Source organism: Xiphophorus couchianus, chromosome 12 (genome assembly GCF_001444195.1).
Source record: "Xiphophorus couchianus chromosome 12, X_couchianus-1.0, whole genome shotgun sequence".
Taxonomy (NCBI): domain Eukaryota; kingdom Metazoa; phylum Chordata; class Actinopteri; order Cyprinodontiformes; family Poeciliidae; genus Xiphophorus; species Xiphophorus couchianus.
This window is the reverse complement of record NC_040239.1, coordinates 8,506,488-8,531,776: the sequence shown is the minus strand read 5'-3', so window position 1 is coordinate 8,531,776 and position 25,289 is coordinate 8,506,488. Positions and strand designations below refer to the sequence as shown.

The window sequence follows — 25,289 nt, the reverse complement described above, 5'->3', positions numbered from 1 at the left end:
TATCTGAAAGGCCTGATTGAAAACAAAGTATTTTGAGCCTCCAGCTGAAGTGGGATTTGACATTTTGTTTCAGCTAGATGCAGATAAGGGTTTTCTAGCTGAGCTGAATATTGTGTAAACAGTGAGTGAACCTCCACGTTGCTATGCATAGCTGAGTTCAAAATGCCAGGCATGTATTTTTAAAGCTCAAAGTTTTATTTTCATGGACACATAATGATTTGAATTCTGTCTGAAGGAATGTGTTTCTTATTTCTTATCAATCTACAGAAAGTAAAGGAATGGGAATAATAGGTGGACTACATTTTATTTGCAAACATATTTTCTGTTTAAATAAAAAATAATACTTGAAGATTTAGGGTTGTAAATCCCTCAGCTATTTTTTATTTGTGAAGCCCACTATTTCTGAGAACAGCTTCACATCTATGTTGCAGGGAGTCAACAGACTTCTGGCACTTGTGAAGAAATATTCCAGCCCCCTGACAAATACTGATTTCACACGTTTCACATTTCCTCTGCATTGCTTTATTTTGCCTCAAAAACAAGACAAAAGGTTGTGGGGTGACATCAAATATGATATCACCCCACAACCTTTCTATTCGATTTAGTTAAAAACAGTCATTTAAAGGACATTTCTTCATCAGCATAAAGCAGCATGACCATGTGTCTTTGTATGTGATAGAGTTTTATGCGGCAGCCACCATAGACAGCTCCTTACTTAGAAGAGGCAGCTCAATTTGCTGCTTGCCGAAATGTAAAACTATTTAGCTTGACATTTTTCATCATTTGGACTGTTGTGAGACTTAGCCATTAGCTTGCCTTCACAGAGGCATCATTAAGTTGTTATAATGCTCAAAGTACAATTAGGTTTTGAACACAATGTAATCATTCATTGGCTTTGCCACCATGGCTAGTTTTTGATTGATTTGAATGATCATTTATTCATAGTATTTCTTTTGATTTCCACTTTGAATTATTAGAGAATGTTTAACTGGCCAATCTATCAGATTCTGCACTTCTTTATATGTTTTCTACAATCAAACTATGCTGTTGTTCTGAACAAATTCTGGAAAGATCCCTTGAGTATGTAAACTTAAAAGATTACTCTTGGTTTATGTGAAAGGATTTGATCAATATGTTCACTTTTTTCTCAAGTTGGAGCTTTTATGTCCATAAAATGAACCAAAACTACCATCAGGAAACCTATTCTCTAAATAACATTTGCTTCCGCCATTCAGAAGGTCCGTTCATATTTTAAGAACTTTAAAAATGTTAGCTTGAAGCCTAGTTTATAAATTAGCAATAAAAAAGCAATACACAGAAGAGCTATACAAAACATCTAACATCTTTTTATGTTTTAAAAGCAGCCACAGTCAAAGTGTTGCTCATCTTGTTTTACAGGAATCAATACTACACCAGTCCTCCTCTCTACCAATTGCAAAACAAAACGTGAGAAGGAAAACCAACACAGTCTTTAATTATTAGGTTTTAGGTATTTTCCAGCCTCTTTATTGTGTAACATATTCCACCTTCTGATCCATCTGTGGGGGAGACCAAGCTATGACTTATTTATCTTCAAAAACTTTCAAACGTAGAGGTTTTTGCGTTTGTATTGTGGTTGTTAGTGTATTGACAGGACTAGGATATAACTTTCTCTAGTTATATCCATATTAGTTTTTCCATCCATCCATCCATCCATTTTCTGTTCACCCTTGTCCCTAATGGGGTCGGGAGGGTTGCTGGTGCCCATCTCCAGCTACGTTCCGGGCGAGAGGCGGGGTACACCCTGGACAGGTCGCCAGTCTGTCGCAGGGCAACACAGAGACATACAGGACAAACAACCATGCACACACACACTCACACCTAGGGAGAATTTAGAGAAACCAATTGACCTGACAGTCATGTTTTTGGACTGTGGGAGGAAGCCGGAGTACCCGGAGAGAACCCACGCATGCACAGGGAGAACATGCAAACTCCATGCAGAAAGACCCCGGCCGGGAATCGAACCCAGGACCTTCTTGCTGCAAGGCAACAGTGCTACCAACTGCGCCACTGTGCAGCCCCATATTAGTTTTTAATAAGAATAAAAAAAACATTTATTATTTCATCAACATGGCACAGGAAGGTGAAGGTCTTGTACTCAAAGATGAGGTGAAGCAAGAATGAAGCAAGATTGAGGTAGATGACTGGGTCCAAGTCCTCTGATTGCTGAGGGCATGGATGTTGTTTCAGATAGAAAGGTTTTGCAGTCTTTTGTGTAGTGGGATAAAAAGCTTCAAACTAGTCAGGGAGTTCATGCTGACCCCATACTACCACCAAAAGCACCAACAATTGGCATGACGGTGTCAGAACTCCCCCACAGTGGCAGCTTTTGCTTTAGTTGTAACCTGTGTGTGATACTTTACTCTGAATCCCGCCACGCATGTGGGTATTACTTTGAAATGTATCATTGCACTTTGTGGTTTCAACAGGATGATGTACCCTGACATAAATCAAAAGGAGATAACAAAAGATTAGAGTGCAGGAACGAGTTTGAGGTGTTGATCTTGCATATTATAGATACTGAAAACTATAAAACTGAAAAACTGAAAATTCTCCATATCTCAATCTAATGAAGCAAATATTGGACCTGCTGACCAAACAAGTCCAATACATGTAAGCCCCATCTGACAACTTACAGATTAAATGTTATACTACTACCATCTTAGTACTAGATAGTAAATCTACAAGAGTCTGATGCACTATTTCTCAGGTGGTCAAAATGTTATGTCTGTTGGTGAATATATTTTAAGAAAATGGCAAATATATTCAAGTCCTTTGGTTGAATTTTCCATTGTTGTTTCTTTTATGTGTCACAAACTCACATTTATCCTCTAAATGAACTACAAATCATGTTTTCTTTTGTCCAGCTGCAATAATTTGTTCAATAAGCCTTTCAGGCAGACCTCATTCAGGAGCTCATTCTCTCTTCAACAAATCTGCTTGGATTGCTATGACTCATGGCGAGACGACCCTCAGGCCAGAATATGAGTAATTTCCGCTGTTCAGCTCCAGGAGAGAGAGATTGGCTATTATCTGCTACAATAATTTAAATCACCTGATGAAACCCGATATGGATGGATAAAATCTAGAGTTACTTTAACTTTCTGAAGCTGTAGGTTCAAAAACACTAAACACTTCATGTAGTTTACTTACGGTTCTTATCAGTTCCTGTCAGTTTAATATGGATCCCTATAATCACTTTTGCTTTTATCTGGATCATTACTGAAAGATGTAGCCATGGCTGCTGCAAACCCTGTCTCCCCTGTGGTGGCTAAAGGATGTAGCTTAATCCAACAGACTTGAAGCAATCAGTATAAAATAGCATCCTATTAGCTGAGATGAGAAAAAAATGTCAACTGTGACATTAAAAAGAAGAATGAAAATAAAACTACTGTAGCACCGCTAAAATTGAATCTCCACTAAGTGCTGTTTGTGCAAAATTAAGAGCTAACACTGCAGCAGCTCTCGATGCTAACGAAGTTGAAGTTTAATACTGTGTTGGACTCAAATGTTGTAAAATTATTTTTGCCATATTAGGGTAATTATTATCATTGTATTTGTATTACTACACGTGAATGGAAATGACTAACCACAGTTTTAGACTGCGAATAAATACTCTTGATTCTTGATCTTTCTTGCAAGAAAAATTAAACTTGCATCAGCAAATTTTAGTTCTTAAAGTTTTTTGTTTTTTTTTTTCTTTTAGTTCTCCCAAAAATCAACAAGTTTCTTTAGTCCAAGTTAGATTTTACAATATTGCATTTAAACAGATCCACTCTGAAACGAGGACTTTAGACAAACTTTCCATAAAGATAGAAAATAAAACAAAGACAGTAAAGTTGAGTCGAAATCAGTGATACAGAAATGTGTACACATTTTAAGGGGCTTTGCAGCACTAAGTCTTTGCTAACTTTCAGCATCGGCTCCCTGAGGAGGAGGCTGCGTCGCTGGTTCGGGGGGCAGCTGCAGCCTCTGTAGTCCTCTCCAGTCTCCTGTGTGCGGTGGCCCGGCGGACGCTCCGGCTCCGGCGGTGACGAGGCCCTGTGCTGCAGTCCACGTCCGCAGCGTGCGGCGGACAGACAGGGCCGCTGGTCCAATCAAAGCGCTCGACATATTGAGGTTGCCAAATCAAAGCCAAAGAGGAGGCGCCGGCGACGTCGTCGTCGGAATGACGTCATGCACAAACAGCTGGTCGCTGGCAGATAATCAGAAAAAATGTAGACCAGCAGAGCGCCTGAGACCTGCAGCCGGGCTGGAGCCCTCCTCACAACGCGTACGGCTTTTAACGATGTTGCAGCTGGAGCGTCGGGGCTCGGGATGTAGCCCTCCGAGGCTCCTCTTGCTTGTTTACACCTTTTTCTGCGCTGTTGGAGGTGAGTGGATGCGTGTGTTTGTGTGTGCTGCTGCCGCCGCTTTGATTCGCGGAGCTGTTCCTTTTGTTGGTGGTGCTGAAATTCTCCGAGCTGGAGCAGCAGGACAAGCGGCGGTGGGAGCACCGCATCCCGGTTCTGGTTTAGTCGCCTGAGCATCCACCCTGCGCTGCTGCCTTCACTGCTGCCAGCGTATTAAAATAATAATAATAATAATAATTTTAAATGACAAGAATGAGAAAAAGATAGCTGCCAATTATGGTTCACTGAGATAAACGCTACTGAAGAATGTATCGGTTATGAAACTGACAGGGAGGAAAACACATCAGACTGGACGCTTATGTTGTTAACTTTCGTTGTGTGTTTAATTTGTTTATTATAAAGTGCAATGTACGTAAATATGACCATAACTGTAGTTACTTTTTGTTTCTAATTTCATAATTACCCACAGACTTCAAACTTAAAAATATAATTTAACCATCTGAGAGTTTTCATGTTAGTATTTCTCTTTTTCTCTTAATGTAAGCAAAAAAACTGCAATACTATAATGACTTCTAGTTATTTTTCTAAGTATAAATGCTTTAGTGGGCTTTGGAATGTCAGCCACCGACATGTCATAGCTAAACATATTAAAATTTCTGTTCTGGATTCTGGGACAACAACAAAATGCAGTACAAACTGTACTTTTCTGCACATCTGTCTGAATGTTGCAGACTTGTTGCTGTTTTGCTCCATCTGTTTATTGTAACTTTGCTGGAGACAAAAAGCTGAAATCAGCCTTTTTATTCCTATTTTCCCAGGTTTATAAGTAATAAACCTGGAAATAAATAAGGGAAAACCATTGTGTTTGCAGTGGATCTGTGTGAATGCCAGTCAGAGCAGAAGGTCTAGGAATGATTCTGACTGAATTATCTTCAAGCAGATTGCACTTGGTGGGTGTGAGCAGTAGGGTGAAGTCCTCATTGTTGTTGTGGGCACTCATCTCCAGCATCTTATCCCCCACAAACCCGCTCACACAGACACGAAAATCTATAAAAGCATACTCTTTCTTAAATCCTGCTGTTAAAAATTAAAGTTTCCAGACAGCCGTGTGAGGTGTTTATGCATAAATCTCACGTTGAGATGACAAAAAGCGGGATTATGTCTGTATTAAGCCTCTCTTCCAGAGTAAAAATCTGTGGTAGGGAGGTGCTCCTTGAAGAGATTACCAAAATTCAGAAGCATGCTGCAAGAAAGCCTGTAAGCACTCGGATGCTTTTATCTTCTCATGAGATGTCTTCATTAAGCTGACAAACAAAACAAGCATATGGAGATGTTTTTGGCATATTTGCAGCTCAGCGTTAAATGGATCCTCGGTGTCACTGAGGCTTCCACTGTTTGCTTGGATGTAAAATTTCAAATCTTTGTTAAATGAAATGCATTCAAAATATAAAAAAATATATCAGCTTGCGATTGTAAAATGAATTTTAATGTGGATGTGTTTTCACTTTGCCATGTTTTGATAGCTATGGGTAAACATAAGGTTGCAGCTTCCTGCAAGTGCAACGTCTCATATTTCTGAATATTTACAGAGTATAATTCCCTTGTGATAACTTCTTATAAACAGACTGCAAACATGCTGGCAATTAGACATATAGGCACTCATCCAAACTGCAGACATTAATTTGACTGTGGCATCCAAAATAATGTCTTCACACAAAGAGATGAAATTTTGCAATTAATTTTGCATGCTACCCAAAACCATCAATTAAACAGGGAAAGGTAGCAGTCTGGAAAGTAAGCAAAATGTATGATTGTAAGTTGGATTTTAGTTACTACAAGCAGTAATGCAGAGGGCCTTGAAAAATGTTGTTTCTGTCTTGTACATTTTTATCACATTACAACCATAAATTTTCATGCAATATATTGGGATTTTTATGCGATCAATTCACAGTGGTCCGTAACTGTACAGTAAAAAAAGATTGTGCGTGGTTCTCCAAACTTTATTAGAAATAAAATCTGAAAAGTGTGGCATGCATTTGTGTTCAACTCCCCTTAATCGATTGTTTGTAGAATCACCTTTCAGTGTTATTACAGCTGGAAGTGTTTTGGATTATGTCTGAGCTTTGTAAATACTTTTTTACTTGTGTTATTGCAGAATGCCTCCAGCTCAGTCAGATTGAATGCACTTTGTCAGTGAACATAAATTTTGAAGTCTTGCCACATATTCTTCACTCTGGACGGAAATCTTTTCATCGTCTCTCACCAGCTCTCCCTTACTTGCTGAAACAAAACTTTCCCCTTCACATAATACTGCCACCACCATGTCTCAATGAGAGGAATATGTGTTTAGGGTGAAGTGCAGTGTTAGTTTTTTCTGCATTTGCCATATCTCCTTCATGGCTTGCGATAAAATGCAAATGGAACTTATTGTGGTTTTCTTTGACTTTTTGTACCACTTTTTAAAGCCAGATTAATAAAATGACATATTTCCCTCCTGAACTATGAAGATGTCCAGCTCCTCCAGAATTACCATCAGGCTTTTAGCTGCTTTCCTGGTTAATCCGTTCTTTTTCCAGCCTAACCATTTAAATGGACAGTCCTGTTACACTTTTCAGAATAAGCTACAGTGAATTTACAGTTTGTAATAGATGGGAGACTTGCTTTGCTTTTATTGTTGTAATTTAAAGATTTTTTTTGTTGTGTAATCACCATTAATTGGAAGACTTGCTCAACATTTATGAAGATTGGTGACTTTTTCCTCTAAAACATATTTCTATCAAATTAATGAACACTCATTCATAGAATCTTGTGTAATTTTGGATGTTTAATGTATTTTTTTATAGGTTGGGAAGAAAATACAGAAAATATGCTGAAAATCCAAGTGTTCATTTCAAACTCATCCTTTTGCACTTTTGTCTTTGACCTCAGGCATTTTTTCTGTGAAATCAAAAAGCAAAAAGGAATTTCACTGTGAAGAAGCTGAAACATAATGCAGAAAGTCCAGAAAAGACTCACACAAGAGAAAAGTAGACATTTTGGAGCTTTGTATGGGATTAGGCTTTAGCTTTGAAACCAAGTCTGCTCTACCACTCTCAGTTTCCACTTCTTTTTTTCTGTATTTTTTTGTATTCAAGTTTGCCTTCAGTTATTGTAGGTGAGATTCAGTGAACACATTGAGAATTGGATGTAGAGCGAGGGGGTGGGAAGAGCAGACAGAGGCCATTTTTATCCTTTTTTTAATATACAAACAATAGACAACACAACACCTTCAGGGGAACCTTTTACTTTATGCATCAACACATCAGATCCTGCTCAGCATACAGGATCGCTTTTCTTTGCTATTTCTAATAATAAAGGGGGACAAATGAACACTTGTAAAAATATGCAGCCACAAATGGACACATTAGGACAATGAGCTTAGTGTATTGTCTTGCCTGTTAAACAAATTGGGTTTTCTTTTTTATTCCTTCCTCAAAAGATTTGTGTCAAATCTCATTTTTCTATGGTTTGCAAGCAATTTGCAATTCTCAAAAGAGGAGCGATGTCACCACAGCTACAGCAAGGACAGGATGTAAGGAGAGTAATGCGCAAACACAAAGAGAAAAGGTGTTATAAATGGAAAACATTCACCGCAGATGAAAAATCAAGATGCCTCCTTGTCGTTCCCATGGAAATCTGCAACCTGCGCTGCTGTTTATGTTTATGATAACACCTATGCTTTATGTACTGGTGTGGCAATTAGCTGACTCGCATGTAGTTACATGCAGTTTTTGCCCACCTGCAGGGTGTGCTTGGTGTCAGCCCAGCTCATGTCAATAATGTGGCAGATTACACCTGCCAGGTGTTGTTCTTTTTATGTGCAGAAACTTCTGTGGATGTAATCCTGGATTTTCCCTTGTGAAGGATGCTAATTAAGCATATTCATCTGCAGCTTTAAGGGCCGTTCAACACCTATGATCACAAATTTGGCTGATTTAAGCTTTTGAAGTGCATTTTTAGGTTCAGTGAGGAGCTTTCTGTTGTGGACTTGTGTGGTAGAACATAGAATATCAACAAAAGTGCATTAAAATTAAGGTTAAGCCTCGAGGAAAAAACAGAATAAGTTGTCAATAAATTTCCTTTAAATATCTGCTGTCGCCTGTAAATCAGGTCAACTTACTTTACTACAAAAGTCACAAGATGAGTTAAGTCTTTTTCAAAGGAAAGCAAAATCTTTAGATTACAACCTTGTGTACAAGCAGAAAATAAAATTTTAAAAAACCCTGAAAAATTCAAGAAATCTCACTAATAATCATTTTTGGCTTACATTATAATTACATTTACTGAAGTGAACTGAGATCATAGGCATGCTAACAAAAAAAATGTTGATATTGTCATTATGGTTTTATAATAATAATAATAATGTTAAAACTAGTTTCCAATGGCTCCTGGAATTATAGCTACCAAGGTTTCCAAGAATTTAACTTGTCTGAGTGAAAATAAAAGAGAAAGGAGAAGTTTCCTAATTGGGTCATTCTCTTCATCTACTACAGCTTTCTCTACATTCCTGACAGCCTCTCCTGTGTGGAGGGGTGTTGGAGGCAGAGCTGAATCACAGCAGAGAGGGAGGCACCAGATCACAATATGAATGTTCAAGCTATGTCTTTTTTTTATGAAGAAATACATTTAAATGAAAAGGAATTTTCTTGTTGGAAGTGAGAAAACTAAACAAACAACAAAAAATAAATATTAACTCTCCATAAATATATCTTTTGCACAATATGACATAACATGTAAAATATTAGCACTTTTTTGTCTTTCAGCACTTTATAGAGTAACACAGTGGGAGTATAACAAGCTGATATCAGGTGGTTAATTAGTCAGGTTATCTGCACAGGTGGAGCCTGCAGTCAGCTACTTAGCTCTTGTTGCTTTCCAGCTGTAGTTTTGAAACACTGCATCCTCATTATCGTGCTCTCCTACTTGAGAGAACATACTGTAAAATTCCTGGCTACATTTAGATTCAACCCAAAAAGTTTTTTACTCTAGAAAGCTTCAACAATGCCACCTGTGTTTAAATGTGCCAAGGATGAGAAAATGAGAGGCATCAGAAAACAAGAAACATTTTCCTCTGCAAATATATGAATGTTTTTCCGTCTGTACAATAGGTAGAGGGAAAAAAAACGCTGAGATTTGTCCTGTGCCTCCATCTGTCTCTTCCGTTCACCCTGCCTGCAAACTTGATATCAGTTAACATTTAGATGGATCTCTGCAGTTTCCATAGTTGTGTGGTTTGTCTGTTTAACTTGGAATCACATTGTCAGATTTACTGGAGAAGGGCCATGCAGTTGAAGGTCTTGCATGCACACAAGACTGGGTTTGTAGTGAAAACTTAGGCTCACAAGTACAATCAGTTAGTCTGGAGTGCTATTATTAGATTAGTTTGCTAATTAGATGCTACAGGCAGATTGTCTTTAAAAATTTGCAGCAATAATTATGATATTACCATTAAAGCAATGATTTTAAAAATGGTGGTTTTGCTTTGGTCTTGAATAACAGGGTGTATGGCACATTTTTAGTTCTCACTGTACAAATGTCTAAGGACTAAATTTGTGTTTTTATTAAGTGAGGGTAAAGTCTAGTTGCCTTCTTTCAGCCAGCTGACAATCAATATGGAGTATAAGCTGTGGCAATGACTGCGTATTGAGCTTTAGGTTGGCAGAGAAAAATCCAGCCACTTTAACACTTTCTCTGGTATCTCATTAAAAAGACGTTCAACTTTAGGAATAAGATGACAATACATTTAGGAATTTTGAAACTTTTTGATTGCTTCTTTTAACTCATTAATATTTCACATATTTTTCATTCTTTAACTGGAAACTGTCAGGGGTGCCACAAAAAGAAATGTAATAAAATAAATAAAATCAGGGAGTGAAGCGATCAATGTAAGAATACATTTGGCTCCTTTGCTATCCTCCTTACTGTTTGTGGTGACTTGATGGACTTGTGACCTTGTTCAGTCTTCCCTGTCTCAGTTTGAATTGTTGAACCTTTTCGGTTTTATTCTAGGACTTATGAGCATCTGCCTTTCTTAAACAGCATGTCTGTTTTGCCTTTTACCAGTCTGGAGATAAAATAAACTCATAAAGTCATTGATTAGTATTTAAAATTTTAACAATAAAAATGTTTATCTTAGAGGAATTTCTAGTTGTGGTAATGATCACACCAGCAATGGTTTTGGAAACAGTTATTGTTATCTTGGGTTGTTTTTTCTCTACTCAGTTGTTATGGTTAGATTTTTCACAATTTTTCAGAGTTTCTTTCTTTTTATTAAATCTTTATGTGGTGCCCAGATCCTATGTTCAAACCTCCAATCTCTGGTTTATAAATCAGGAAAGTCCTTCAGCTCAGTATATAACGTTAAACCACTCATGTGCAAATATATGATTTGTATATATATGCATATATATATGATACATGGTTTATTGTTAGATAAAATGCTAGAATAAGGTTCTTCCATCTTTGTTATATGAACAAGAAATGCATACACCATTACTCTTACAGCATGTGGAGAAAATTATGCTAACAGTAGTCGTTCTGAAAAAGAAAAGTCTACAAATGCAACATAAGATGTTTTTTTCTGGTGTTGCATTGTGCTGTTAGTCAGAATTTTTGATATTGAGAAATTAATGGTAAAAAAAAAACATTAGAACAACAAGCAGAAACAATGTAGTACTCATGTTTTTGTTTTTGTTCTCCCTAGATTGCCTTTTTGTGACCGATTACTTCACCCGTACGCCTCGTAAGCTAAATGCTTTCAACTCCTTCGCCAGTGTGGAGCTGTTCCACTTCAATGTGCCTGAAGACACAATGATGGCCGTTTGGAACCTCATCACCTTCAAGGAGCAAGGGGGCACGTTTGGAGACAGCTGCCCAAACCGCAATGTGACAGTGTAAGACAATGACTTCAGAGTTGTCTCCTTTTGAAGGGAATACGTGGACAATCATAAACCTTTTACCTCTGGAGAGCGGGCTGGTTATCTGAGCAAGGTCAACTGTTACCAGCAGCTCAGAATCATAAAGGAGCTGCTGTAAAAGCATTAGCATTAGCTTTTAATATTGCATATCTATTTCTATCATAGTTTATGGTGAGTGCTGCAAAATTTCTCATGTGTCCTAGTGATCTTTTAATAAAAATGATAGACAGTGATGCTCAATTTTAATTATACATATTTATAGAGGCCATCCATCTGTGCTCACACAGCTGAAATGCCTCCAGAGATGTTAGAAAGTATTTGCCCCTACAGATGAGACAAATTTTATTGGTCAAAAGCTATTCATACATGAAAATATAATTGCCCCCTTTGTTTATTCATTAAACGCCTGACTTAACCCTGCTGTTTCAGTTTAGTTAAGATTACCCAAGGCCTGAATGATTACTTTTTCACATACAGCCATACTACTTTGGATATTTTTTTCCCCACCTTAATGAATGAAATTATTTGAAAACTGTATTCTGTAATTCCTCAGGTTATCTCTGTCTGATATAAAACTGTTTTGTGTGAGAACAAACTTGTAAGGGGACAAATACTTTTCACCACACTGCATATCAATTTCTCCCTTTTTTGTTCATGAAAGTGTTCCTTAGTTTGAATTGTGGCTTTGCTATTAATAGGTATTTCAGGTCAGGAGCTCCTCCGGTGATCAACCCCCTTTACACCCGCTTCCCTCGGGATACGGTTGTCCCGGGGTCCTTCGCCGTGACCCTGACCTGGACTCTTCCAAACCGAACAACCGGAGCGTTCAATGTGACTAGCCCTCTCCCAGGAGACTGGTTCTTAGCCGCACATTTACCCAAGGATGAGGGCAAGATCTCAGTCAAGGTGAGCCCGGGCATTTATCAGAGCTAACTGACTTCCCAGAGCTCCACTGACAAACACATGCTGTGAATAAATCTGCCTTGATATTGACCTGGCAGGCCAATATTGCAATCGCTGCAGCCTTGCAGTTAACATGGCGGAATTGTGGAAATCTCCCATCAAGCGTTTGCTTTTTAAGGGAGCAAATTAGATGCTTGAGTCACTCTTATGTTGCTCATTACTTGTCAGTGGTGACTGGTAACATAATTTTAATGAGATCAACTACTATTTTTTTCATGCATGCTTAACTCCCTTTCATGGATGAAAAACGAAAAATGTCAGTAGGTGCCAGGATGCGTTTTCCAGCTCGTGGTGCAGAGTCAAAAGAAGCAGAACAGTATCAGAGAGTTTTCCTTTATCTCATCCTGTTCTCCTATTTGGCTGCATAAACGCCTGCTGATTTCCATTTCGGGTGATTTATTTGTGACCAGCACAGTTCTCTGTTGTGCTTGCTCTGTGGTTTTCACTGGCTGGCAAAAGTGCACCTAGTACACAACAATCAAAAATATCATCAGAAGTTTCCATCACATCAAATGCACAAAGGAATTGGTTTTCTTTTTGGGGCATTTGGGATGCAAGCCACCGTGGCTTAAAATGGGAAAAGCTTCTACTTTTACAGCGTATACACAGAAATACAAATATTCTGCTTTATGAAGCAATTTTAAAGGAAAAAGGGTTGATTTCAACTTGAAAAGGATGAAAAGAAAGAATAGGATCCAGCCTGCATTTTAGGGAACAAATAAGCAGCTTTTAGCTGCTGTTTCTTTGACTTACAAAATTTCTTTCTACTTGCAGTAGGTAATTAGAGTTCAGATGACTGCTTCTGTGAATTATTTGATTTGCTTGTACTGACCTCACAAATAAAGTTGCTTTATTTTAAATAAAGCAACTTATTTGTCCAAATATTTTAAAGATCAAATATGTGTGTTGGAAAAGTCAGTAGAAAATGTTGTTGATGTAAGACGGATATGTGTTGATCTTCATATGTTAGAAATCGCCTTCTACTAATAACTTCCTCCTCACAACTGTTAGAAGAATCTATAAATATTTTCATGAAACTTTGGTACTTGTTCCTGTTTATCTTCATGGATTTATTCCCATTTCAGCCCAGTGTGTTGGGTTGACTAAATTAGGAAAGTTGTGGTTTATAACATCGTTAATAACTACCTTCACATGTAAATCAAAGACTCAAGAGATTGTGTATGATTGTGTAAGTCAGTCTTAGCTGAATGCTGCAAGATGTAAAACAAAAAAATAGGAGCGGTTAAAAGGGCAAAATTTAATTCGAAGGGCACACCGAGTGATCTATAATGACAGAACAAGATCTTACACTCCAATGGCAGTAAGTGCAATGATGTAAATCATATACACAGAATGGCAGAAAGTCAGAATTCAACATTAGATCTTGTATTTTTAAAGTAAAACTGTTTATAATTAAAAGTTGCCTTACGAAGAAGATTAATAAAACCAATCACTCATAATAGATAAAACAAAACAGAAGTCCCCGAAATGTGAAGAGCTACAACAATCGACACTTCCAAGAGAGCTGGACCTCCTTTCACTAGCCAATGCTTTTCTTCTGAATCTTGATGCCAGTTATATCTGCTCTATCGCCACCTGCTGTTATGTTTATGTTTCTTTAAGATTGAAGCCTCTTTGTAGACTTTCACAAATGGAGGAAAACGAGTAGCATTGCCTCAGGCTTGATCATAAATCCTCCAACTGGAATCAAACATGTGCTGCCCATGTTCCAGTAGATGAACAAGTCTGTGAAAATCTAAAACATTAATGACCCATTAATAAATTGTGCACAGGAAGATCCTGTTATAAAAATTTAATTGGTGGAATAATGTGCAAAATCTGTTCACACCAGCAATTGGAAGAATCTTCTCTAAAGAGCTGCTGACAGATAGGAATGATATTTAAGTCATCCCGCACTGAAGTCAGTGCTGTCAGGTAAGCAACAAAAGTACATTACAAATAAAATATTCAGAAATGAGCCCTGAGTTTAACATAAATCTTTTAAGGTTGCGTTCATTGCAGCACTGTTACATGAGATTGCTCAGGTAACGCTGAATTTAAACTAACTGTATACCCCAGAGTTGACCCTGAAAAACGCACAGCCTCTGTGGGCATGTCTGAATAAAAGTATTCAAATAATGCAGTTAGGCAGGATTTCTTTAGGGAATCTTGGTGCTTCATGGCTCTAATGGAGTTTGAAAGAACAAAAGAAAACCCCAGAAATCTTGCCAAAAGTAAGCTACTCACTTTCTATGTTCGAGGTGGTCAAATTTAAGACTATTGCTACCCAATACAAAGTAAAGCAACCGGATTTGAAAAATCCATTTTGAAAGAGTCTTAATTAAAACCCAGCTTGCTCTAGAAGACGTTTGCTGCTGGTCGGGAGGACAGGCTGTAATAAATCAAGAGGTCACCTTTGCAGCTCCTAGAGTAATGACACGCCACAGTAATTGTTGCTTATGCACAAGGGGGTTAGTGATCAGATGATAGGGATGTAAGACCTCATTTTGCATTCACACCTGTACTTTCAAATTCAGGTTCTATTCTTTTCCAAACACATTTTCAAGCCGATCGTGTGTGGAAGCAACACATGGACTCCTGGCTTTTAAGTCATTCTTGGTGCTTGCCTCATCTCTGAACCATTAATGGTTCAGAGCAGCACAAATGAAATGGTGGGTGTGCATGCTACGCTGTGTAGCGGAGAGGAGGAGGACAGAGTCATATTAATCCAGGAGGCTGACAAGCTTAATGCACACAGTCCATTAGAGAATTTTTGGCCTCTGAATGATACCTAATCTTCTCTTTACCAGGTTTAGAGGAATATTAATGAGAAAACCGATGAAATACCGACTGAAACTGCTGCTGTGATGTTGTTTCAGGGTTTGTCTGAGGAATGCCAGTATTTGTTCCAACCACAGCTCATTGTCCAGAAGTTGATTGGAATTTCGGTGCTTTATCCTGGATACTTCATTGACCAGATGATCCCAATCCATAACAGATCAGCACTTTACAAGTGAGTGTTTTCTTTTTGTGGGATCTTAAAAAGCAAGTGTGAGGATGGATTGTGGTTATTTGCTTTGAATTTATTTGCTTTTGAATTCTGCTAAAGCCAGCCAAAAACAGCTAAAACCAAACTTGTTTTTATTGATTTGCTGACATAATTTAAAGGCACTTTGTTACTGAAAACCATTTTAAGTCATTGGATCAGGTCATAAAATTAACCTGTTCTTGCTAGATTATCTTTATGCATTGCTAATAGAGTGAGTGAGTCACTGTTTATAATTAGTAATATGCATCATTCACTGCAACCCTCCTGTTAAATAGTGGATGTCCCTGTAGAAAATACAACTTCTCTGAAGCAACAGAAGAACACTAAAATAAGAACCTTTTGCATAAGGAGAAACATGTCTGCACAGCTTATCTGAAACAAAGAATATAACAGTGCTGTTTATATTTTATAAAGAAGGTTCATAAATAATGTTTTAAAGCCTTGAAAAAACTTGCATGAAATTGGAATATATAAGCAATGAATTGAGCAAATAATAGAAAATTAACCCATTTTTAAATTACATTATTTTGAAGATCATTTGCATCAAAATTAAAATCAAAAATTGATTTCAGCACAATCTAGATCCTTGAACATCTAGTGGTAACATAAATGAATAAATTTTTTGAGGCATGTTGTTTCAACATAAATCACACATCCAGGTTTTTTTTATTTTTAGAGTACCATTTTAGCAAAATTTAGAATCTGTTTCAGGATTAATTCTGATTAAACTGACTTTTATTCATATAACCATTACTATATACATTTCCTGGCAACACTGAAATAGCTTTTGTGTTTGTCTTAAATATCCTTATGTGTACAATATTCTGTTCATACAGAGGATGTGGTTATTTGTGTCTGTTTGTGTTTGTGCAGGGTTTTCATCCCCAATTACATATCAAAGGTGAAGGTTCAGCTGGTAAACTGCAGCACCAAAAACAAAAGCAGCGACACCTGTCCCGTGGTGCTGAAGATGAGAGCGCGGGCGCCGCCGGTGCACAACTCGAGTGCCCTCGACTGCAGGGAGTGGAACCCGTGTGAATTAGTTACCCTCGTACCTGCCTGGGAGCAATGGTGCTACATCCTCGTGGAGAGGTATCTGAGTAACTCAGACGTCTACTTTCGCATCGGTGTGCAAGTCACAGGTGAGACTGAATAAAAATGAATAAGCTGTGTTTTTTTCCACCTCTTAGTTTAGCACCTCTGATTCTTTTAAGGTGTTTGATGGAGAATGTGATTAAGCTGTTTGAACAATTGAAGGGATTTGTTTGACCATTTTCTTCGCTATATCAGGTAGTATTTCCAGTAAATTGTAAATAAGGTTTATCACCTATACAATGATTATATACAGACTAAAAAGGAATATGTGAAAAAACAACCTACAGAACAGCTTTTCTCACTTCTGTGTTGAAAACCTAAGAAAGAAAAAGTGTAATTTCTCAAAATTGGAAGCAGCAGAAAACACCTCAGAGAAAATAAGAAGTCAGCACTAGTCTGAAAAAATCCTGATCTGCATGTCTCTAGACTAATGTAGACTCAACCTGCTGTTCATTCCAGACCATGTCATGTAAAATAGCACAGTATTTTTCACCAGAAACGTCTTTCTGTTTCTGGTGGAAAAAGTAAAGTTTTTAATTAAACAGCTTCTTCTGGAAGATTATACATTCATTTATGCCAAGTGAACATTTACGTTTTCCCAAAAGACAAAAAAAAAATTTGACATTAAAGTTTAATCCTAAAGTGTAATAAAGTGTTTTTGTTGATCCCAGAAATGTAGAACAACGCCTTCCTGCTGGCAGTCAGTATCAGAGCTGGTGCATAACTCTCCTGAGTGATTATCAGTAATATGCCACTGTATCTGTAGATTAGTGCTCTGTGTATAACAAATTGATGATAAAGTGTTTCTCAAAGTGATAAAAACTGATGCAAAGCACTCTTGACTAAGCATGAATTTATGTCAAGTCAGTAGTGGGCTGAAGTGCATTTGTATTCATGACATGGTCACAAATATACATGAACTAATAATGTTAAATGATCTATTCTACCATCAAAGCAGCACATTTGTCAAGAAAGCTCTTTCCTAGCATAGCAAGGTTTTTTGTGGCGTTTCAAAGTTTTAAAACACCTTAATTCCACAATAGAATAAAAAAAATTGATAATGAGAATTAAAGTAAAGACATAATTATTGCAGCTGTTTTTTTGTGGAAAAGCAGGAATACTATGTTAGTGTAGTTAAGAAAAAACCTTCTACCTCTTTAAAGACATTTGCAGACTACTATTTAATGCCCTGGTTTTGTTCATAGTCACCGTTTTCTGAATTAAAACTGAATTTAATCAAAATAGTTTGTGTCTATGTCCACTAAAAAAGTGTAAGTGGAAAATCTTTGTCATTATTCCGTCTTTTGATATGAAATAAGCAAAACAAAAATTCCTCAAGTATTTATTAGGTCTGTTGTATTTGAACAATTTTTAATGAAAACAAACCCTTACTGTTCAAGAAAAACTTGTTTTTATTCTTTACCATTTTACATTTAGCATCTCAGATTGCTGGCCATAAGTTTTTAAAAAAGTATAGTTTTGTTTTTACATTAAAATACTCCTGCAATGAATCATGAGAAATGTACTGAGGAGGTTGTAGGGAGGAACTGATATTAGGCATGTTCCACTTGGGAAACTGACGAAAGATTCCATCAGTTCCACAAAAGAAGCTTGTTCAAGAACAGTGCAGGATAGTTTAGCAGGGACTGGGAAAAAGGATGAATAATCTACTACATGCTGTTATGGAGTTTAGGATATTTTTATGCATTTCCTACAAGGGATGGCTCACAAATCTGTGGGAAGTCCACTCCCATGTAGCAATTCTCCCCCTCTGTTCCACGCCATGCCGTGCACTTTGTGACCATGGCAACACAGACACTAATTATTCACACTCTGTCTCTCCTCCTGCCTGGCAGCCAGATCTTACTTGACCTTTTGCAGATTTGAATGGAGGAACACCTCAGGTTCAGAAGGGAGACCATCTGGAGTTCTCGCCTCCTAATGCTTTGCTTGATAATATTAATTTTTGTTGCTACAAGCGTCTGAAATGGAAATGTGCAACCTTATTTGAATTCGTTCCAGTTTAAAAGCAAAGTTGATGGCTAGACAGTGCATGAAAAAAGTAGGTTACAATTTATTATTTATCATGTTGTGTAGAGCTTTTTCACTTTTTACCTCGGGTGATCGGACAAAGAAAGTTCGTGTGTTATGCTATGTATTCAAGACATAGACATTTCTCTCAATTATTAATGTCATAAAACATGTGGTTACAACCCTTCTTTGTATAGCCAGCCTTTGGTACACTAACATAACTATTAGCTTTACTCTGCATACTGGTCTTCATCATTTTCTGGAGCACTCATTATTAGGTATTTTTAGGTGAGCTTCAGCTGTTCTAACATGTCAGAATCCTTCACGCTTCTTCAGAGACAACGGTATGCAAATGAGGGTGAGCGAGAAAATCTTTTGACAAATGCTTTTCCCTTGAGGACTGCTGGTATTTGATGCTTCCCAGCCAGTTGTCATCAATGACCATTTTGCAGTGAGTTGCTTTGTGTTGAAAGAGAGAGCGTACTGTTAGCAATTACAGTGAATCTATGTCTCATTAAGAATCAGTCTGTGGCTCTGGAAGCCAGCTGAAGGCAGTCATTTGAAACATTTTGTAGTACTTAGCTACTTCAAGCCATTTTTCAACTGTTTTCCTTTCCATTTTTGTTTGACATTTCATTTTATTGATTATTTTATTACACAAATGTAACTTTAACTTTATCTTTCCCCGATCAGATTGCTCCAAACCCAGCTCATCGAAGGACCGAGCACAGTACAGCTCGTCCATGAACATGCCTCAGTCTTTTGGAACAGCAATGGGCTTCTCTCTGTCAGACACGCTGCTGATGGCATCACTGCCTGGCTTGTCTCAGAACGCTAGTCACCTGCACACCTCAGAGGACAGCATCATTTACCTCGCCCCCACAGCAGACACGAACAAATGCTGGCCCATTCGCCCCACCCTGCGTAACGAGCTGGATACCTTCTCTGTGCACTTCTATGTCTTCTTTGGTCCAAACATATCCATTCCACCTGACCGGGCCGCTGTGTTCGCCATCAACTTGATGCCTGTTTTAGACAGCGGAGGGGTCCTCAATATGGAGCTCAAATTAAACCTGGTAAGTTCCAGAATAATATATTTTATATTGTTCAATTTTCAAATTGATATGTTCCTATATTACTTCTCGTCTGTAGAAACTAATCTAAGATTTTGGTCTGCGCTCCATTGCCGCCTGTTTTGTAATGCTCTGACAGACAAATTGACAAAGCACTACAATCTTCTCCATTTTGCAACTGATTTGCTTCTACCGTTTGCTTTATTTTTGTAAAATATTTGCAAAGCAGTTTACCCTAAATAGAGGAGACTCTCACCCTCCAATTCCAGCAGATGGGTGCAACTGGCACTTGTTTTTATATGAACACATATAAAAACAATGCTTAGAGATACAGAAAAATGTTTCACTTTTTCACTTCATAATTACCAATGGTAAAGTATGCCCCTGGGTGCCTTGCCATTTTTTAAATTTCTGCATGGCTGTGACTGGAATGTTTAAATTGAATGGATGGATAAATGGAAAAGTAAATCTTTTTTTTTTTCTTTAGAAAGGGATATTGTAAATGCCATCTGTTCATTTTAATTTAGGGAAAATACAGTATGTAGCAATCTATGACAACCTTTTTTGTGTCCAAGGGACATAAATGAAGCCCAAGACCTCAAAGATTTGACAAGAGCTTCAGTCCTTAACCTCATGAGAAATTCCTCAAAACTCTGAGCAATTTCTGGCAATGCATTGGCATTTGCACATAAGTGAGTAGTACAATCTGGATTACAAGAGAGTGACATCAATTTTCAGAATTTGGAGCACATGCTAAATCAGATTTGTGAACAATTAGCCCTCACTAATAGTTTTGTGCATCTGCCCATTAATCTATTTTCTTTTACACAAGATCAGATTATGATCAGGGGCCACATGTACAAAAAGGGGTGTGGATTTCCTGCTGAAATACTTAAGCAAGAAAACAATGTGCTGCCAAATAAGTCTTGATGTATGAAATTGTGTGTACTAATGGATTCAAGCACATTTTCTTCTTCCATTCCAATCAACAGAGAAATTGAGCACACATGGAGACATGCCAGCCACCTTCTTTGGCACACCTCATTTAAATATTCAGAAAAAGAAGTATGAACTGTGATTCTCCTTTCTGCCTAATAAAAAAAATCATGTTTAGATGACGGAAGTGGGACTTCATGAAATATAAACTGGGTTGCTTTTACATAAATAATATTAAGAATAAAAAATGTCATTGTTGTAAATAAAACACTCTTATAGTGAATAAATGCAAATATGTGATGGGGAAAGAACATTTCCAAAAGTGTTCCAGTGTTAGATGCAGAGGCATTTTTAGGGGCTTGCTAGAATGTTCTGAAACTGTAGTTTAATCAGCAAATAGTTTGGTGAAATCAGCAACAGAGCATTGCATTGGATACTGACTGTACTCAGGCTCCTCTCTTAGACTCACTCAGTGCTTCTCAATTCCAGTCCTCAGGCCCCCCTGCTCTGCATGTTTTAGATGTGCCTCTATTCCAGAGCAGCTGATTCAAATGATTGCGTGCCCATCAAGTGCTGCAGAAACCTGTTGATCACCCATATATTCAATCCAGGTGTGTAGCAGAAGGGAAACACCTAAAACATGCAGGGCAGGGGGGCCTGAGGACCAGAATTGAGAAACACTGGTGCAGTTCAGTCAGTTCCAACAACCTATAAAACCTAAAATTGTTGATTAACTAATTGTCATCTTGCACCAGAAAGTATCAACATATGTGTTATTTTTGCATCAAGGTATGCGACATACACGAAGCGGAAGTTAGTGTTGCTCAAGGTGTTTTCCACTGCTGTTTGCATGCTTGACACTTCTATATATACAATTGCAATTGTATACATGTGCAAGTATTAATTGCATGTATGTGGATACATTAATATTATCATGTTTCCGATGCATACATTAATTATTTGTACATAATTAGCAGTTTCCCTGCAAACTCTGTTGGTGTTGAGTAACTCTAGAACCATACGTACCGCAGCTGTGAAGTTGGTGTGAGACTGCAGATACAATCAGTCAACACTTCTGTAAGTCTGCCTCAGGGCAGCTGTGGCTACCATGTAGCTTACCACCATCCATGTGTGAATGTGTCAGTGGCATTCACACATGGATGAATGCCACTATTAATCGGTGAATGACTAATTGTAGTGTAAAGCACTTTGGAGACTTTTGACTTGATAAAGTGCTATACAAATACAAGCCAAAAGGAAGTGAGCCACATTTCTATGAGTTGACCTCTTTGCACTTGAGATGCCTGGATGCACTTGTAAGGACGGACTTGGTGTGGGAATAGAAAAAGGTCACAACAAAAATTGCCCCAGTGTCAGAGCTGTGACATATGTCTCTAAATGAAACCAAACAAAATGCAAAAATCCATCTGTCAGATAGGGAAGGCATTAGGATGCACCTGCAGTGCCTTTGAAGATCTGCAGGGAATCAAAAAAGCTGCCAGATAGTTTTAAACTTTTCATTCATAATAGAGATCAAGCCAGCAAGTATTGAAATACGCAGAGGATTAGGCATGAAACGGAAATCTTTTAGATTGTTTGGTTCAAAGAAATGTCCTGACATTTCAGAAAATATCCTTCTTTTTGCTTCCCTCCCAGGAGTTTGACTGCTATCAGATTCACATCTGTGCATTCAGAACATGTATTGTTCAAGGACATTTTTCAGCTCTAAAAAGCATACAATAACTTGTCACCTGAAGATCTGTTAGGCATAATGACCATCAGCTTAAAAACAAAATCAGAAGTGAAAAGAATCATTTTGTTGATTGAAAATAATTCCACATAGTTTTGCCTGTGTACATGGCAGGTTTGAAGTTGTTGAAATGCCACTGCAGCCTCCATGCTGCTCCTCTCTGCTGTCAGAATTTGCGATAGGCAAGGCTAAACACATCCTTCCTCTTCACTACACACACAGAGATGAAATTGATAATCGATCTTTTAGTCTAACCCCTGCCAAGAAGGTAAACAGGACTATTTCCCAAAATGTCGGATACAAACACAAACAGAAAACGTATGAGGAAATAGAAAATAATTGAAAATAATATTAAATTGTTTCTTCAGAGACTGAGGTTGATTTTGTCATATCCTGGGAGATCATCTTGTAGACTAGGCTTTTGGTTTTTCATGTTAAATCAATCTAGTCTCTATGGTTATACATGATTTATTTATTAATATACAATAAAATTTATTGGATTCATTATACATTTTTCATATTTAACTTCATCAAAAGTTGTTATGGCACATTTTTCTTCAAACTCCACTGCGAAAATCTGACAGCACCTGAATGATGCAACATGTTTCAGTTTATCTTTTATTATTATTATTATTCATTTTCTAATGACTCTTTGAGATTGACTTTCCTAATGCTAAAAGTATTTCTTGTGTTTCAGACTGCTAGTTTATTTAGCATAGTCAAACACTTAACTTGCTGCTTTGTTGTTGGTTATACTGGAGGCTCTACTTCTGCTTTTCAAACTTGCATGGTTGTATAATTGTGTGTCAGTTTGCAGCCATTTTTATGTGGGAGTGTAAATGTTGAGTTGGGGGCATGGCCAGCAGCAGATTATTGAGAGACAAGACGACCTAAAATGTCTCATTTTAATAGGACTAAAATCCTATTATCTAAGAATGATTTTGTGCAAAAAAACAAATGCAATGAACATGTTTTGTATAGCCCATGGACGTATCCAAACCTGTTCAAGGAAGCATGATGGGTCACATTTAAAAGTAAAAAGATATAAGCAAAATCTATTTCTTTAGAAGCAAAATATACAAAAAGAAGGGATTAATATTTTTGTACAGAACCTTAATTATACTTTGCCTGTCTGGAGAGCATTTTGTGTGCTATTTTAACTTTGGGTAAGCGGTTTTGGTGCATTCCATTCATGCAAAGAACAAAGGAATAGAGCACACTTCGACTTTATGATGTGCAGGTCTGAGTTAGTAGACAGATTTTGCTTTTGCAGAAGTTACAGGGATGGAGTGTTGTCATGCAACCTGTTTGGTGTGATAGTTTTCCAGACTGTAAGATGCATTTTTCAGAGGCGGTGTCATCATATATATTCTATGAACAGATTTCTCCCCATTGGCGATGATCTGTCTCTTGCTTGTCACAAATTCAGAGTTTGTCAGCAGCTGCTGGTGGGGGACTTTAGCAGATTTGCAAGATTTTTGAGGGCAAGAGCTGAAGCTTTTGTGTAATTTAAATTCACCTCTCTCCCAGAAAGCCTAAGGGATATGTATGACTATTATTTACACTGATTCCTCGGGTGTCAGGTTATCGATTTAATCTCTTTTGATGCATTTTTAAAATGACTCTTTTGGTAGGGCAATGAAGAGGGGAAAATTAAAGGCAGCATAATGAGATCATTTATTTTAGAATATATTATTGTCCTTTATAGGTTTTTCCCAAGCTGTGCTTATAGAGGCCACAACAATTATCTTAAAACGAATTGGCAAATGAAGTATAACACAAGAGATTCAAAGAGAATTTCTAAAAATCCAAGAAATTACACATAAACTAAAGTGCCTTAAAATGAATCATAAAATTTCCAGAGTCAAATTTGAGGTGAGCTTGCAGCTTGGTTTAAATTGGATCATTAACAAGATAATCAAAGGTCAAGCAGCAAATTAAGGTTTCCTGAATTGCTGAAAAATAAAAAACAATGGGTCTTTCAAATTATGGACTTCAACGTTATTGAACGTTATATATGATAATCATCCTGGCATCCCTAGCCGTCAGTAACTTTTGTATCCTGGTTGGATGGCAGTTTTCTGTGAGAATAACAGTAAAATCTAAAATGATGCAATTTTTTGTATCTTTTTCAGTAAAGTGAGGTGAACTGTTCTGCATGGTTTCATCTGCTCACACCCTAATGGAAATTGTAGCCTGATAGTTTAATCTCTGTTTTATCAAGTTTCCTGATAGTTTTCCTTATGGCACAATAAAATATAATTTATCTACACTTTATTATTCGAACAGTGAATTTTTCCCAGGGGACTGACATGTACCTTATAGTGAGTAATAGCTTCTCTTTGGCCTCTCAACAGTAAAAGCGTGACTGAGGGAGAGGAAGCATTGATGATTGTCCTTCTATGAGGGTCACCCATCTCTATAAAGAAAATCACGTCTCATCAAAAGTTTACCTTTTAGACCAAACTTTAGGAAGTGTGAAAGACTGGGTTGTTTCTAGTAGTTAGGTGAATTTTAACAACATATAGTTAAAGGACATGTCACAAGCTCACGTATAAAATTTTCACACTACTAAATATTCCTGAGTCAATTGTTATTAAAACAAAGTGGAAGGAAGTTGAAGCAGAAGAAACTCAACCACCAAGTGATGGGCCGCATTTAATCACAGAGTGGGGTCAGTGGATGCTGAGGTGCAGAGTGTGGAGAGGTTGCCTACTGTCTGCAGAGTCTATAGATAAAGATCTTAAAACTTCATGGCCTTCAGATTCGCTGAAGTGTGTGTGAGCTTCATGAAATGAGTTTTCATGCCTGATGAGCTGCATCCAAGGCTCACATCACCAAGTGTAGTACAAAGCTGCAGATACAGTGGTGGAAAGCATACCTCCACTGCAGCAGAGTAGACACCTGTGATATGATGAATCATGCCTCACTTTCTGACAGTTCAGTTGATGAGACTGGGTTTGGCAGGAGAACAAAACTTACCTGATTGCATTGTATCAAGTCTAAAGTTTGACTCAGAGGAGACTAAGGTATGGAGAAGGTTTT

The 25,289-nt window shown here is 37.6% G+C and overlaps 1 protein-coding gene across 1 annotated transcript in view; it reads left to right on the top strand.

Annotated features, from left to right (window-relative positions):
* The first annotated feature begins 4,011 nt into the window (after window positions 1-4,011).
* Window positions 4,012-25,289, top strand: part of tmem8b (transmembrane protein 8B) — a 50,269-nt gene continuing 28,991 nt past the window's right edge. The window contains exons 1-6 of the mRNA XM_028034549.1: window positions 4,012-4,412; window positions 11,134-11,323; window positions 12,046-12,253; window positions 15,190-15,323; window positions 16,233-16,501; window positions 19,179-19,561. Of these exons, the coding sequence (XP_027890350.1) occupies window positions 4,208-4,412; window positions 11,134-11,323; window positions 12,046-12,253; window positions 15,190-15,323; window positions 16,233-16,501; window positions 19,179-19,561 (1,389 nt within the window). The 5' untranslated portion in view covers window positions 4,012-4,207. The remainder of the gene's footprint in view (window positions 4,413-11,133; window positions 11,324-12,045; window positions 12,254-15,189; window positions 15,324-16,232; window positions 16,502-19,178; window positions 19,562-25,289) is intronic.